General features: G+C 39.6%; 1 protein-coding gene across 2 annotated transcripts; it reads right to left on the bottom strand.

The window, feature by feature from the left end:
- Nucleotides 1–798: 798 nt before the first annotated feature.
- On the bottom strand, nucleotides 799–15249 carry sgsm1b (small G protein signaling modulator 1b). Of its 2 annotated transcripts, XM_088070843.1 has the most exons (25): nucleotides 15090–15249; nucleotides 14945–14988; nucleotides 12611–12686; nucleotides 11630–11792; nucleotides 11262–11414; nucleotides 10471–10538; nucleotides 9885–10027; nucleotides 9661–9792; nucleotides 9369–9493; nucleotides 9216–9283; nucleotides 8960–9123; nucleotides 8445–8574; nucleotides 7850–7976; nucleotides 7702–7766; nucleotides 7455–7600; nucleotides 7097–7225; nucleotides 6845–7018; nucleotides 6603–6680; nucleotides 5081–6304; nucleotides 4878–5002; nucleotides 4717–4799; nucleotides 4497–4606; nucleotides 4306–4402; nucleotides 4029–4196; nucleotides 799–3473 (listed from the first exon to the last, which is right to left on the bottom strand). In XM_088070843.1, exons 1-25 carry the CDS (start codon nucleotides 15094–15096, stop codon nucleotides 3385–3387), a joined length of 3888 nt encoding a protein of 1295 aa, XP_087926969.1. In that variant the 5' UTR covers nucleotides 15097–15249; the 3' UTR covers nucleotides 799–3384. The 2 variants fall into 2 exon arrangements, with proteins under 2 accessions (XP_087926969.1, XP_042365869.2); XM_042509935.2 differs by lacking the exon at nucleotides 15090–15249 and having other exon boundaries at nucleotides 14945–15007.
- Between the last annotated feature and the right edge of the window lie 692 nt (nucleotides 15250–15941).

Raw genomic sequence — 15941 nt, 5'->3', positions numbered from 1 at the left:
AAAAACAGAAAATTTGAAAATATTTTGAATCCTATTCCCATGTAAACTATCACAGGTAATGCGAAACGCATATTTCAACATACATTTGCTAATTAATGTAGCAGTCAATATTTATTAAAACTGATTTCAGAAATCTCTATGCTGTCTAGGTAAAATATACAAATTCTTATAATTTTGTCATGTTCGTTGAATTTTTGACACTAGTTTGAAATCTGCCTTCAAGTGCAGTCCTGGTGAAGCCATGGTGCCACTTTGACCCAAGACTCAGCATGAGTCAACAAGAGCCTTGAAAATGTTGAGTTCAGCTCAGCCAAAGCTAGTATCAAGCCATCGGATTCCCTCTTTGTTTTTTCACTCATAGCTGCAGTGAAGGGATAAAGAGGGATTTTTTAAGCCTCCTTTTAACTTCAGCTGAACTTTGGAGTGCATTTTTTGCACAGGATGACGACTGAATATTGTCCTGCAGCTCCTCCATTAAAGTTACATCAGGAGGGGATCTCTGCATGAGTAGTATGAAGATAAGAAACAAACATTGGCATGTGAGGGTTGCTTTTAGATTGAACTGAAATAAATCCACAGACACCATAAGCGGACAACAAAGTCACCTGTACTAACCACGGAAAATGTGGTCCTTGAAAGATATGTAGGGAGTAAACAAATCAAATGTGTTTGCTTTACTTACCTGTTTAACTTGCGTGGATGTAAAATCTCTTTATTCTGACATCGAACTTTCACATGTGTATTTTTAAGTAACACATGAAAATGTCAAGGCTGAAAATATACATGAGGCACATGGGATGCAAAATATAATATTTTTAATACGCAATAAATTAATCATAATAGGTGACCATTTGAGAAGACAGGAAAAAAAAATAAAAATATATATATTTCCAATGGCATACTTTTATCTCTCTGTCCATTATAATCCGATAAAGCCCATGTACAGACACCGTATTGCATTTAATAAATATGTACTAGCTTAGTTATACAATTTCTTTTAACACATTGTTGACAATAAATCTTCTGACAACAAACACAGCAATACACAAACAGCAATACTCAGGCATGTTTTAGAAGACCATATGGAGACACATCAGCGGTGATATCAAAACACTGGTTTTTAAGCCACAGTGGACCAAACATGAGTGTGTTTTGGCTGTTTTTGCAACTGTGAGTGGCACCAATAAATCATGTTTTCTGACATAATTATGCTGGTATCTAGCCATGTAGATAGTTTTGTATTTATCAGCTGAGATCTTATGGAATTTCAAGAACGAATCCGACTCACGGACCTTATTAGGCCCGATTTAATTTTATTAAACCATTTTAAACTAATGACATCAGAGTCTCCAGGAAATTGATTCTGGAAAGACATGTTGCTGTTAAATGTTTATTTTTACTAAACAAGAAAAATTCCATTCAGCTCCATTGTCGTGGATAAGCAGATGAAAACTTTAATGTACACAATTATCTGCATGGCTTCATACCACTGTCTAGCTACCGCTGAAATGACCCTTGAAGTGTAATAACTTGACCTTCTGGTGCTTGTTAGAATGCGAAGACCTGACAAGGGCTTCAAAAAGATCAACATTTTTAAGTAGCTGAAGTTCTGAAAGTCCAAGCAGCACTGTAACACAGTACAATTAACGGAAACTTGTATGTGAAGAGGTGTGCAGTTGTAAATCTGGTGACCATTTAAGATAAAAACAAAATTCAGCAGGCTGAACACAAGTTCACTGCTGTCTTTCAGATTAATCTGTAAAGGAGGAATTGGCAGATTCCAGGGGATGGTGGGGGGGCGCAGGGGACATGTCCCCCTCAATATTAAGGAATAAGCAAGGCTGCACAATTCAAATTTACTGGTAGCATTTAATACAGTATGTGGATCTTCTGTTTGATTCTCCGCTCAATATTTAGAACATGTGCATTTCTCAATAAAGACAAGAACGTAGCAGCTGACAAAATGCAGGAAATTATGCTCAAAACTGAAACAAAACCTATGGCCCTGGAAGGAGATAATGAATATCGAGGGTTTTGGGTCATACTTGCTTTATAACGAACAAGGAAGTTAAAGTGAATCCACAAACGTGATACTGGCTGAATGAGAGGTTAAGTGATAAGCCAGCAGACCTCCTTTTCTACAGGTATAAACATTGGGATCTTGAGTTAATCGCAAAAAGAAATGCACTGTTATTCCAGGAAATATAATTGCTGCTAAAAGTTTGGGCACACAAAACTGGAGTGTGTTTTAAAAAAAGGCAACCGAGATCAGCAGGGCGAGACAGAGGCATGAAACTGCTCTGAAGGTGAAAGTGAAAAAGAGAAGTGCAAAGTAAGTGTGCAGCCTTCACTGCACACCCCTTCAAGTTTACCACTAGCTCAAAGTTAACCATCACAGCAGCTGCAAGGAAGAAGATGAATCTGTGAGCACTGTACTGTCTTTATGTCTGAAGCTGAATTCTACAGCCTGAGCAGCATGGTGTCATTTAAGGTGAGATGAAAGCTTTGAATGGTTTACATTAACCATTTGAACCAGTAGCAAGAACCAGTGTGCACAGAAATAAACGCTAATCGATGCATAGAGGAGGTCAGAGATAGAGAGAGAACAGTGTAGTGAACTAGGTACCAGAGGGCGATACTGTATATGCAAACTATGTGCAATCACGTACAGAGTTCACAGGTTCGGTCTGGATATCCTGCAAGCTTGAGTGCATCAGAGGCAAACACAGAACGAGGACCATCAAGCCTCAGAGAAGCCAGAAAGTGGTCCTCAAAATGGCTATTTAGAAGCAAACCACACATGCTACATGTACACAACCTCCTCTAATGTACCTCTTACAAAACCAAATCATCTAACAATACCAGATATTGTTACTGAAAATATATTCAAGTGCATCACAAGATGTTCAATCATGGTAGCTACAGTTTCAGGAAAATAAATAAATACTTCAAACATATTTAAGTGTATCACAACATGTATGGCAGGTCTAACTGAAAAAAAATAATAGATCAACAATACAGTGAAGGATTTGGTTGCTGTATCCCTGAAAAAATAGCTCAATTTAAGGCAAAATAAATAACATCCTGAAGCACTTTGAACAAGGGTACATTCACTAGGTGAACAATAACACTTTGAAAACAAATTTACTGGCAAAAATTGCATCTCCTGAATATAGAGAGGAGCAACTGGAAAGAAGTTGTTACACAACTATCTTATACAATTATGACCAGATTTAATGGCCAGTTGTCTTTTCAGTACTTACCAATCACTGCATTGCATTAACATCGATTCCCATTCTTCTTGAATGACTTTTATGTGGTTGTGTCGGTATCTCGCAACAATTTAGCACAAAGAAACGTGGGAGCAGCAGCACAACAGCAGCATCACTTGTTTTCTATGAGCGTCTGCACTTTGTTGACCAAGTCTCGAGCCATCATCAGGACCTGCGGGACATTGTGTCGCTCTGCCATTTCTGAGGAGATAATACGGAAGTCATTGACTTGAAAGAGGTAAAATTGCTTAGTAATTTTTATTTTTTTATTTAAACCGGTAAAAACATCAAATAAAGCAGTCTATTAAATTCAGTGTTTTTCTGAAGCTGTTAGGCTCATCGCAAAGGGCCTGCTAAATAAGATAGCGGACATGTGGCCCCATCTAAAGCCAGCGTTTGGTTTAAAAATCGTGGGCTACTTTAGAAACATGGCAGACTCCATAGACAAGGACCCACTCCCTATGTAGATCTAAACAACTAATTATATTATGTTATATTTCTGCCCATATATTCCCCAAAATCCTACACACTAGACCTTTAAGACTGAGTGAACGAAGGTTTACTTTGAAAGCATCCATCATTATGTGAAATATCATCTCAATGAACTGGTTTTCTTTACTTCCACTGATTATTAAACTTGTATGTTAATCTAATGCAATCATTATTAACCTGCGGTAATTAGAAACACTATTTCCACCATATTGTAGCATTTGTAATTCTCTGATCTTACCATTGATCTCTAATCTCTCATCTTACCATTAAAGAACTTGATGATGTCTGTAAAGTCCATGTTATTTTCTAGGATGATATCTCTATACATCTCGACAAGCGCCAGAGCAATGAAGAGCACAAAGTGCTCAGAGGACGTGTACTTGGCTGCCCAGATTGTTTCCCACACAGAGAACACGTCATCATAAACCATTTCTGTGCAAAAAAACCAGAAATAAGTCAGATTACATTTAATATCACATTACTTTGAATTCACGTTCAGGTGTAATTCAAGCAAAGTCACGATGCCAGCATTTCCCATCACCTCTTTTGAAGTCGAGTAGAAACCAACGATAACAGAAGTAAAAGTGAGTGTAGTCTCCATTTTGCTGCATCAGTTCAAACAGCTCAGAGTCCAGGATCTGTCAGTATAAAACCAAAATGTCATCATTATGCTGGAGTTTTTTTGTATATCTATGCATGCACGAGTGTGTTGCTGCACATATATGTACATACCTGGATCAGAGAACGCATGTTAGCAAAGTGAGAGTCCATGGCACCTCCGTGAGGAAAATTCTGGTTCATCCTTTTCATCAGTTCAGTAAAGCAGCTAAACGCCATGACCTCTGGGAAACATAGACATTTACAAAGTGACTTATTTAGCCATTGATATGCATTTTTAAATGCATTTAGGCAAAAAAAGTACACTGATAGTTTGTGGTAATGTGTCACTGACCATCATCCAGAATAACCAGCAAGGGAGCCAGCAGATCACACATGCCCTGGACGTAACCTGTGTCCAGATGCTGCCACACGTAGCTGCAAAGATGTTTTAGATTTCAGTATATCCTAGTTTGAGACAAACATCAGAGACATTTACCATGATGGCACATTCACCTGCACATGATGTTACGCAGCTTTTCCAGGTTCTCAGGAGTGAAGTACCAATATGCTCTGTCACAACGTCTGACGTCTTTGTCAATGCGATGTAAATTGATCAAGTACATGTCCAGTGTTTCTTGCTGAAAATTAAAGAGAATTCTGTTACTGCATGCTTATGATCAAAAGAACTATATCTGTATGTCATGTGTGACGCTTACAGAATAGGTTTGCTCTTCAGAGGATTCATCATGTTTGGTGTTCCCTCCCACCTCTGCACACTCTTGTTCAGTGAGCACATTTTCCATCTCAGGCTCCTCTTCAGAAAGGCCCAGGTCGGTGCCCTCAGGACTGGTGTTACAGGCTGTGTCCAGATGGTGATCTAGAGCAAGGTCCTCTGCCATTTTCTGTCGTTGCGCAAGGGAGAGAGGAGGTGCAGCAAGACATGCCAAAGGCCTGGCTTTAATATCCTCAGATGTCACGCATGTCCCTGCAGGAATGTCCTCCATTTCCAGTGCAGAAGGAGAGTCGTCTGAATCTGCTGTGTCCGGAGATTGCCGAGACGATAGTGAGAGGCTGCCTCTTGATGCTGACTGAAGAGCATTCAGCACCTGTCTGACAGGTGAGTTTGAACCAGGTTTCTCAAATGGGATTTCTGCAGCTTTTTTGGTCTCAGCCAAGTCACATACTGTTTCTCCAGCATCCTTTCTCTCTGACTCTGCCTTCGTAATTTGGGATTTTTCTGAAGTTGTTTCAAGTTTTTCAGAAACCTCTGGCTTCTTTTCACTCTCTGGATTTGTATCTTTTTCTGCTGCAGGTTGACATAATTGCTCCACTTCCAGACCTTTGCTCTTGTGTGCTTGAAAAGTCAAGGTCTGCCCGAGTGGAGGCGCTTGGAAATATTCATTATGAATCTCTCTTTCTAGTTTTAAAACATTAGTGCTTTCACTTCTTAAATTCATATTTGTGTCTACTACTTTTAAATCCGCCGATTGCTCATTTATTGTATCCATTTCTTTTAGGTCAGGTTTTTCTTCTGATTCAGATGTTTCTCGTGGCTTACTGATTCCACAGTCCTTGACCATCTCGCCCTTTGAGACGGTCTCCATCTTTGTCTCTGAAACCTCATCCTTGGCTACAGAGTCTGTTACATCCACTCCTCCTGGCTGAGATCCACTTGTAGTTTTCTCATGTAAGACTTCTGGTGCTTCCTCTGACGGTGGCGGGGTTGCGGATCCAGCAGCTGATTCTGTCACAAGAGGGCTGTTTTCTGAATCTGGACGTTGATCTGACAGAACAGGGGAGGACGGGGTACTGGAAGGAAGCTGCAGAGCGTCTACAGTGCCACTCTTGATGTCCGTCACTGGACTGCTGTGCTGCACTTCTCCTTCTTCGGCCCTGGGCTCAGTCTCAATCTGATCCACTGCCTCAACTGATCCAAACACCTGGTAATCAAAGAAAAGTGGTCAGCATGGAATATACTTTGTACCCTCTAAAATGGACAAATGTTAAAAGATTGCACCAGTGGTTTTGCATGCCAATTAAATCAGACATACTTTACACTACTGCTGGAAAATTTCAGTCATACAATAAGTTCTTAGACTGATTTCCAACGTCAGGATAAATTGTAATCATTGCTCTGACTTTTCATCTGGTGCCATCAGTTTTTATGACCAATAAAACACTTATTACATGACAAAAAAACCCACTGCTCTTGTGATGTTTGTGGTCATGAGGAACTACCTGTGCGCTGCTGCTGCTGCTGCTGGAATCACTCTGTGAGTTGACATTTTGTTGATCTGAGCTGATACTTAGAGAAGACTGCAATGGAGAAAAAGCGTCACACAAGAGACAAAAAGCACAGTTGTCAGCCAGCATGCATAGCAATGTCCTCATAATGCTATAAGCACTTCTCTTTCATGATTTGTCTATTGTGATAATGGTTACATAACGCAGTACATTTGATGTCAAAAGGTCAAACTTGCATCTGTACTGATGGTGGAGTCCCGCTGCACCGGTCCTCTTTCCACACTGGCTCCGGATGAACATCTGGCCAGGGCCTCAGCGTGTTTCTCTCTCTCCCTCTGTCGGACAATGGCCTCACAACCCTGCCACTCCTTCATAGTTTGCTCATACATGATCTTCATCTGCTCGTCAATCTGAAACAGGAACACTGTGTAAACAAAGACTGCAACATACCCCATAATGCACATGTGTCTGACAGCACATAGAGGTACCTCTAGCCGGCATTTCTCAGTCATGTTGAACTGGTAGTGTCCCAACAGGAAGGGCCAGACCTCTTTGCGTAGTGAAGGATCCACACCACCAAAATACACAAGCCTGTGTATCTCCTCTTCCTCATATGCCTGAACAAGATTAAGTCTGGTATAAATTACATTAAAAAATGTTTTTTTGCCACTTTGAGCACCACAAGCCAAGTTCCACCTAGTTACATTAATTCTAGTGAAGGCAGACATCTCTACGGCCTATATCTCAAACATTCGGCATCTCACACCAAAACAATCTAGACTGATACATACCATGAATTAAAACTAAAATATATCTCATGACCTGGTGTTTTGGTGTGAATCTTACAGAGCTGTCCTTGAGGAATCGGCCCCAGACCTCCACAGAGAGGCCTCCTCGGGCATTACAGGGCACACCAGGGTCAACTATAGTGGTGTTGACCAGGGCAGAAAGGTGGGTGCGAACTGTGGACAGATGACGGCAGTATGCAAGCCCTGAAGAGGATAGATAAACATAGTGTGAAGAGCTATTGTTTTCACTGGAATAAAATGGTTGCCTAGCATATCAAAGTTAACCGACAGCTGTTTGTACTCACATCCATAGAAAGCACGGGAGATGATCTGGTACTTCATGGTGTCACAAAGGAGCTTTAATGGAGCCCTGGCAGAAAAGGAAAATATCAAATTTAGTTCACAAGATTAATCAGAATTTTTATTTGCACCTGTCCTGTAGGAAATACTTACCTTTCCTGATTACAGCCATTAGGCAGAGAGCCATCAGAGGATCCATTCTGTGAGCAGGAGGAGCACGAGGACTTTCTGGGCGTCGGTTGCCACATGTTCACACCCTGGTCCATCAGCTCCAGGGCCACTGAACAGTATAAAAGCCCATATTATTATAACATTGCTACTAACATCATCATTTAGTAAAACCAGATGAAAATAGATGTAAACATAAAAGAGCACTTATGGAAATAATAAGAATGTTTTTTTATTTAACATGGAAAAAATAAACCAAGTGAGAGGGTGGAGATGAGGCTGACAAATTTTGTATGCCCATACATTGTCTGCTCATTGTTGATGGGACTATAATGTGAAATGGACACATAGGTATGAAGACAGGAAAAAGATACCACATAAAGCAGTTGAACATTGGAGAGAAATTTATTAGAGGGATGTACACTGAATATATGCATAGAGGAAAACAGATTTATCTAAAGTGAAATTGTCTAATCTGTAAATCAGTATTAAGAGAGCAATGCAATCGTCTATGTAATCTCTGATGATGTTTTATTAGATTAGCTCAGGGAGGCAGAGCAGGAAGATTAAGGACACTCACTGAACTCCATCTGATTGCCAGGAAAGAGGATCCGAAACACATAATCGGTCGCTTCATCATCTTCTTTATCAGATACAGAGTCACATGAGCCATGTGGACTCCTCTTTCGTAGTTTGGGGAAAACCTTTCCCTGTGAATGGAGAGAATGGTTACAATAGGTCATAGTTGTAGGTTAATGTATGGGCAGAATATGGGGAAAATGGGCCCCTCGGCACAGATATGCAAAAGGATCCAACACTGAAGGAGGACATGCAGACTTTGTGGTGGTTTTGCTTCTTTTTTTGTAGTTGTTTTGCATCTTTTTGTAGTTTTGTGTCTCCTTGAGGTAGTTTTGCATCTCTTGTAGTCATTTTGTGTCTCTTTTCAGTTCTTCTTTAGCTCACTGTAGTCTTTAAATACCAAGCGACAACCTCCTGGGCTAAAAAATGACAGCAACACAGAGGGGCAAAAACTCTGGGACTTTGGGCAGCTATTACTGAAAATAAGGTATTTTGATATTCTCTGTCCATGCTGACCTTTCCTCTCTGATTCCAGAGCGGCGGGTCCAGCTGTCCATGAGGTAGCAGGCCCGTCTCCAGGCAGGTGAGGAACTGGAGGAGGTGACCTCCTTTGGGGAAATGTAGAGGAGGTCTCTGGATCCCATCCTGGCTGACCAAAACTACTGTACCACCACTGTTCACTGGAGAAAGTAAGATAACAAATATCAACTAAAAAAAAAACTCTTAAAACTCATACCTTGGTGTTTAAGATATTGAAATTGGATTTCTGTACCTTGCTGATGACAGTGGAGATACACAATCTCCTCCAAACGAATTGTCATAGCATAATCCCAATATACACTGAAAGAAAGATAAGAGAAAAAGAGCCGTTGAGTCAAATGTGCCAAAACAAGAGTTTGTTTTTATTAGGTTATATTGGTCTAACCTTTTCTCAGAATCTAGCTCCCCCACATTGCCATTCATCAACTGATTGGGTGTCCATTTCAGTGTCATGAGGTCTGCAGTTTGATGTAGAGAAAGGTAGCCTGGGATCGCCTCCATGTCATCTCTCTGCAGAAACAAGTCAGACCTTTCAAATCACAATATGTGTGCAATACTATTTAGATAAGGTGAGAATTAATTGGTTTACAGATGCACCCAAGTTCCCCAGAAAGTAAACAAGCCTCTCTTAAAGGATTGTACTATTAAAAGATATACTGATAAAGACAAACACTCACTGGTTGCACCAGGACATTGTTCTTTCCGAAGAGAAGTGTGGCTCTGGAGTTTTGGTGGAGTGATTCAACATAATCTCTAACCCACATGAGAGGGCGATCATCCATGCTACCACTGGACTGTCTCTTCTGGATCTGACACAGGTAAGAAGACATCAGAGGCATTACACTCTATTATTTAACAATGATTATTTGATTCAAATCAATTAAACCCTTCACTATCTAACCAAGGCAGGTCGTCTGGAGGGCGAATCCTGCCGACAGTGGCTGCTGTGGATGCGATGCCGTTGCACAAGCTCGTCAGCAGACGGGTCTGTCCAGAAATGGTCTGCAGTCTTAACTTTGGTGTACTCCAAAGCGCATGGGCCAACTGTTAAACAAAGTTAATCCAATTAAAGTAATTCAGATATTTGAAAGTTCTAAAAGTCTACTTTGTAGGATTTAGTGGCATCTAGCAGGGATGTTGCAGAACCGAAACTTCTTTCAAGTGCCAAGGGCTTAGGAGAGCTATGTTGGATGATGCGAAAATGCAGATAGGCCTATCTAGAGCCAGTGTTTGATTTGTCCATCCTGGGCCACTATAGAAACAACATGGCAGACTCGGTGGGAGAGGACTTGCTTTGTATATAGATAAAAACAGCTCATTCTTAGGTTCTTATTTTCAGGTGATTTTACACTAATGAAAACAGTTATGGATTATACACCATTTCTACCAACAGATGTTGCTAAATCCTACATGCTAGACCTTTACAGTTAGTACAGTAAGGCGAGTTTAGTATGGTCCATGTCTGGGTTAGTGAAGTTTATAAATACCCAATAGAGATGCAAGAATTGGTCCGTCCACAGGATCCATCAGCATGGCTTCTTTCTCATAGAAGGCACTGCAGAAAACAATATTAGGACATTTAGAACATTTACGTTTTTTATCTCTAAACTCACATACTCTTGGTAGTCGCTCACAGAATAGGTCATTGCTCCATATTCTCTTTATCAGAACTAACCTAGGACAGATGTAATTCTCTTACAATGCACCTTATACATAGAATAATCTGCAAAAAAATGCTAACTTGGACACTTTGCCACCATTCCATATGTTTAAATGCCTTAATTCAGATCTTGTTTTAATTGACTGCAAATACTTTGAACTATTTATCTATTCATAGCATATTTATTATCCTGTATTTTAACTGTTAGCTATCATATTGTTATTATTGTTTGTTGTTTTGTAAGATTTTTTTTCTATTTGAACTAGTTTGCATATCGATGATCTGTTTATGTAGCTTATTTTAAGTTTGCTTGATGACTGTTTTTTAAGTCTTTGTTCATGCTCTGCATCTCTGAAAATGAGGGTCTCCCTCATTTGATTTTCCGAGTCTTAAATAAATGTTTGAATAAGTACCCAACTTCCTGTTTGCATGTCATGGCTGCAAGCATATAATATGGGATGCTGGCCTAAAATGTGAGCATTAATATAAAAGCTGAAACAATCAATTTTTGAATTGATTCTTACAGAAAACTACTCACTGTAAAATTATGGTATTGGATGGAGGACATAATCTGCTATAGCCAGTAGCTTATACACACTGAATTATGTATAGCAATACCTGCTGTTTTCCACCAAGTACAAGACAATCTTGTCTAGGAGCTTTTCCATCAGAGCAGTCCGGATCCACAGGTGTTTCAGTGCCTGAGGAGGGAGGTTGGCCAGCTTGGATTGCCGACTGCGGTCATTACTCAGTGAAGAATTGTTCTGCTTGCTAAAAAAAAGAAAAAGAAACCCGACAGATGAGGCATCTGTATAGGTTGTTACAATGCAACAGACAAATAGGAAAGGACAGGACAAGGCATTAAGATGCATTATAGCACATAAAATTAGAACACAAAGGAGAGATATATACGAGAGTAGAAGAAAAAGAATGAACATAATGATTTTATGTCACTGGTCTCTCACAGGTGGAAGTTAACATCTCACCTGTTGTCAATGAGCTGTTCCAGCTCCTGGACCTTGTGGCAGAGTTCCTCAGCAGGCGAAAAGCTTTTTGCCGCCTTCATGAAGAGGGCTGCGACCTTGTTACTGCACAAAAGGCCTGCAATACGCCGCTTCAGCCCATGAAGCATGCAGGCCTCCACTACAGCTACACACACAAACACTGAGTATTAGTCAATATTTGATTTAGATCTTTTTTTTTTCAATTTCATTTCAGTTGTACTCATGCTTTTGTTTCCTTAAGGGGGAATCTTTTTATTTGTACCTGTGTTTTGTTTTATCTCATGTTCACAGTATAATTTCATATTTGTGAAAGCCTCTAGCCTTAATATATTTTATACAAAAAACAGGTTAAAAGCAAGCACAGGTGGCACAAGTAGCAATAGACTGCCCAACGGTGTCTACTGTTGCTAGGATATGAGGGATGTGAATCACACATGCCTCACTCCTTAGTATCAACACCTTTAAAGGGTGTCTACTTTAATACATATCCATCCATTTACCTTCAGTAAATATGAATAGATAATAGCATTGTGAAAACAAATTTTTTTGCACTTTGCTTAAACAGACTGGAAAGGAACAGTTTGCACTATGGGAATGAACTCATATGAGGTGACGGCTTGACACAAACTCATGTTAACTATCTACACTGCACATGTCAACAACCACCGTGGCCTTTACTATTTGATATGAGATGTCTAGTGCTATAACCTTTGAAATTAGACACAAAAGGCCAAAAAAACACACATTTTTCTATGATGAAAAAACAAAATGATGCCAAAAATTACTCCTTCTCTCTTATTTACTTACTGTCTACTCTCTCCCTCTTTATAGCCCCCTCTTCTGTAGCCTAATGTAGAACATTAAAGCTAATGGAAAAGGCCTTGAGCATACACGCTGAATTTTGTAAAACCCTGCTCGAGAAAGATATCTTAGTGTTCAGTGCAATCAGAACAAAACATTTACCGCAGAAGGATATAATGTGGCTGCTGTCTGCGTGCACAAATTTTCTCGTTACTGCCTCCTCCATAATTTGTTTCACCTATGAGAGAAAGGAACATGGTGAGACAAGACTAAATCAGTCTGACACAGTTACATAAGGTTACAGGGAGTCAAAATAAGAAACACAACAGGAAGCAATGAGGGGAATAAGTTACAGGAGGTTATGATGAGAAATGATGGAGTGGTATAGTCCCACAACACATTCATTAGGAAAACATATAGTGCAAATAACTCTTTTATGCATAAACACATCTGTCTGGCTTACTAATTAACGTCTGGCAAGCACTACAAACTTTGGACTCTTTTAAAACTATAACACATGCATGCAAGTCTTTTGTTTGCTTTTTTCATCTCATAACTTCAACTTGAGCATTAAAGATATCCCTCAAGTTTATTTATTTATTCTATTTTTTCTTGATGATTTGAGGGAATTTGGTCTTAGACACCTACAACGACCACATGTGTAGATTTCAGTGGGAGCGTGGGGGACATGTTCGCCTCAGTATTTAGAACATGTGCATTTGTATCCCCCAATAAAAAAAAATGAAGTAGGGGAGGTCTTTTGTTTTGCTGAAATTAAAAACATTTCCACCATAAATCAAAGGCACAGATTTGTGCATAAAAATTCGCCAGAGTGCAGGAAATTAAGTGTTTGCAGCTCAAAATGACAGAGTACCCTCAAATCCACCTGTCATGTAAATGCACAAGTCTTAATGCCATGTTTTTTAACACAAGCATTCTCGTATACATTTGTAGTTTCAAAACTGAGATAACGTCTTTTTAACCAGCTTGTTGTCACTCCCACCATCCTCATCATTATCATCATCATCATCATCACTGATGAATGCAATTTTAGAAGCTTGCATATTACTGAAACAGGTATTGCTTGTTGGATCAACATATTTACTCATTCAATCAAATGTATATTACTTGTAAACCCTAACAATTTAGGAAATGTAATTTTCTACAAAGTTTTTGTGTGTTGATAAGCAACGTTGAACTGTAAAATTTACTGAATTTAATACGATATTCTGTGCTGTATGTCAACAGAATGAGAAAATATTGTAGTTTAACGTCGCTGTCATAAATTCTGATCATTTTCTACCCTCTTTTATATACTTTGATGAAGGTCTGATAGTTCAGAGTGAAGTGAAACACTGCAGTGATGTAAGTGTGCAGAAATCTTTCAGTTTGGACTCAATGATATTTCCAACACCTTGCCAAAACAAAGCTGGGTGCAGCGGTGATTGTCATGCATTATAACAATCCAGAGTCAAAAAAATTAAAGATGAAATGTCTACAGATCAAAAAATTGTTTATGACCCTGTTTTTCTCATGGATAAAGAACCTGAAAAGCAGCTTGGTCAACTGGAAACAAAAACTGAAATACTACTACTTATTTTTGTTATATGCTGCTTTTTAAATATCTATACATCATGGCACTGCCCCTCCTTGCTGCAGGATATAGCACAAGAGTCATGGATGTTTGAGAGGCAATGAGTCACAGGTGAGGGGGAGCACGGACTCGATAAGACTGGAAGCACGGGTCTTTCTCAGCAATGAATAAAACATCCTGTTCTCCCTCCCTGGGGAGTCATGGAGTCACTTGTAAAAGTCTGAGGTGTGCTCCCTAATAATTTACATGTAGATTAATATCCAAATGGCTCATAATTCAGTAGTAAATCATCCAGTTTGGGTTGGATTTTTTTGCTTTTAATTGAACACTGAAATGCCATGAAAGAGATGCCAAGGTCACACCTTTAAGTTTAGGATAATAAGATGGTAGGGATGTCAGTTTTACCATGATTTCTTTAGAGAGAGAGGGAGGGAGGCTATTCCAGGATATTAAACAAAAGGTTTTGCATAAAAATAAATGAATTAATACATAGTTTCTTGAATGTGTAGTTTTTTTCCAACCCCGATATAAAATTACCATCCTCACCAGCATCATCTGTATTATTATCGTCATCATCATCATCACCACCACCATCATCATCATCATCATCACTATCATCGTCACCATCATTTTACGCCAATCTAACAGCAGACAAAAAAAACACAATTTTCCCGGAGCCTAATTGCATCCGATGTTTTTATGACATATAGATGCTCATTTTTATGATAAATAGGCCTTTGGCGTAGTCGTGGCTCAAACCCCGATGAACGATGTCCACACACACACACACAAACACACACACACACACACACACACACACACATTGGCCAAGCGTTCAGCGCCAGTAAACATAAACTGTGATGAGCGAGAAAGAAATTATTAAAAGAAAAAATGCAACGAACCTCTTTCTTCACATTGCGCAGCAGTTTCTGGCGCGTCTCGGCCTCTGTCACGGGAGAAAACATCATGAATATGCTGATCAGATTGCCACTGTGGGAAATAAACGATGACACACTCACGACACGAAAATAATAACCGCGGCTGTACCTCCCATCGCTCCGGGAAGGGTGTAGCGGCTGACACGCAATCTTGGAGGATGTCTTCTTGCAGGCAGCAAAGACAGCACTGGAAAAAAAGGGCAGAGATGCTCCGAGATGTGCGATGTGCTCTGGGGGACTGAATTAAACCTGTCTGTTACCTCTCAGCGAACCAACACCCCTTTAAAGTCACAGTGGCCTATACATTAAGACGCACAACGCCAACACCTACACACGTTTTCTCCACTCCCACATGCAAGGTGTATGGTTGTTTCCAACTTATATTAAATCAAATACAAATTTGGAATATTTTCATGGAAAGTTTCTTAGTCACATTATTGTAAACTCCTTAGAGGCTGATTAACACATGATAATTACAGTTGATGAGCCCCAGGTCAAATTAATCAAGGTCCCATCCAATAAATTATTACAATTACACCACAGAAAGTGAACAGGGACACTTAAATATGTTGCATTTTTGTGCAACCACCCCATGATATCACAACGGAGTGACACAAACCAGGATGCACAACAACCACAAAGAGGCACAAAACAATAAAATAACAAAGCCCAAACTACCACAAAGTCTGTGTATCTTGTGGATTTGGTGCCCTTTGTATATATCTGTGCCTAGTGGTCCATTTTCTCATAATCTGCCCATGCATACATGGTACATTCTTTTATTATTAAGTTGTAAAGTGTATAGTGTGCTAAGCTAGCGATTTGATGTCACTTACACTGTAAACCCTGTGCAAGTTGATTTGTCAAGACGGTACTTATTTTATGGGAATAAGGCAAATTATAATTTTGTATATGGCTGAGACCACAATGCTTGGATTTAACTGAGGTTTTAATTCAAGTA

This window comes from Plectropomus leopardus, chromosome 20, assembly GCF_026936395.1.
Source record: "Plectropomus leopardus strain MGB_pleo_1.0 chromosome 20, ASM2693639v1, whole genome shotgun sequence".
Taxonomy (NCBI): domain Eukaryota; kingdom Metazoa; phylum Chordata; class Actinopteri; order Perciformes; family Serranidae; genus Plectropomus; species Plectropomus leopardus.
Note: the sequence above shows the minus strand (reverse complement) of the source record. Positions and strands in the feature narration are given on the sequence as shown.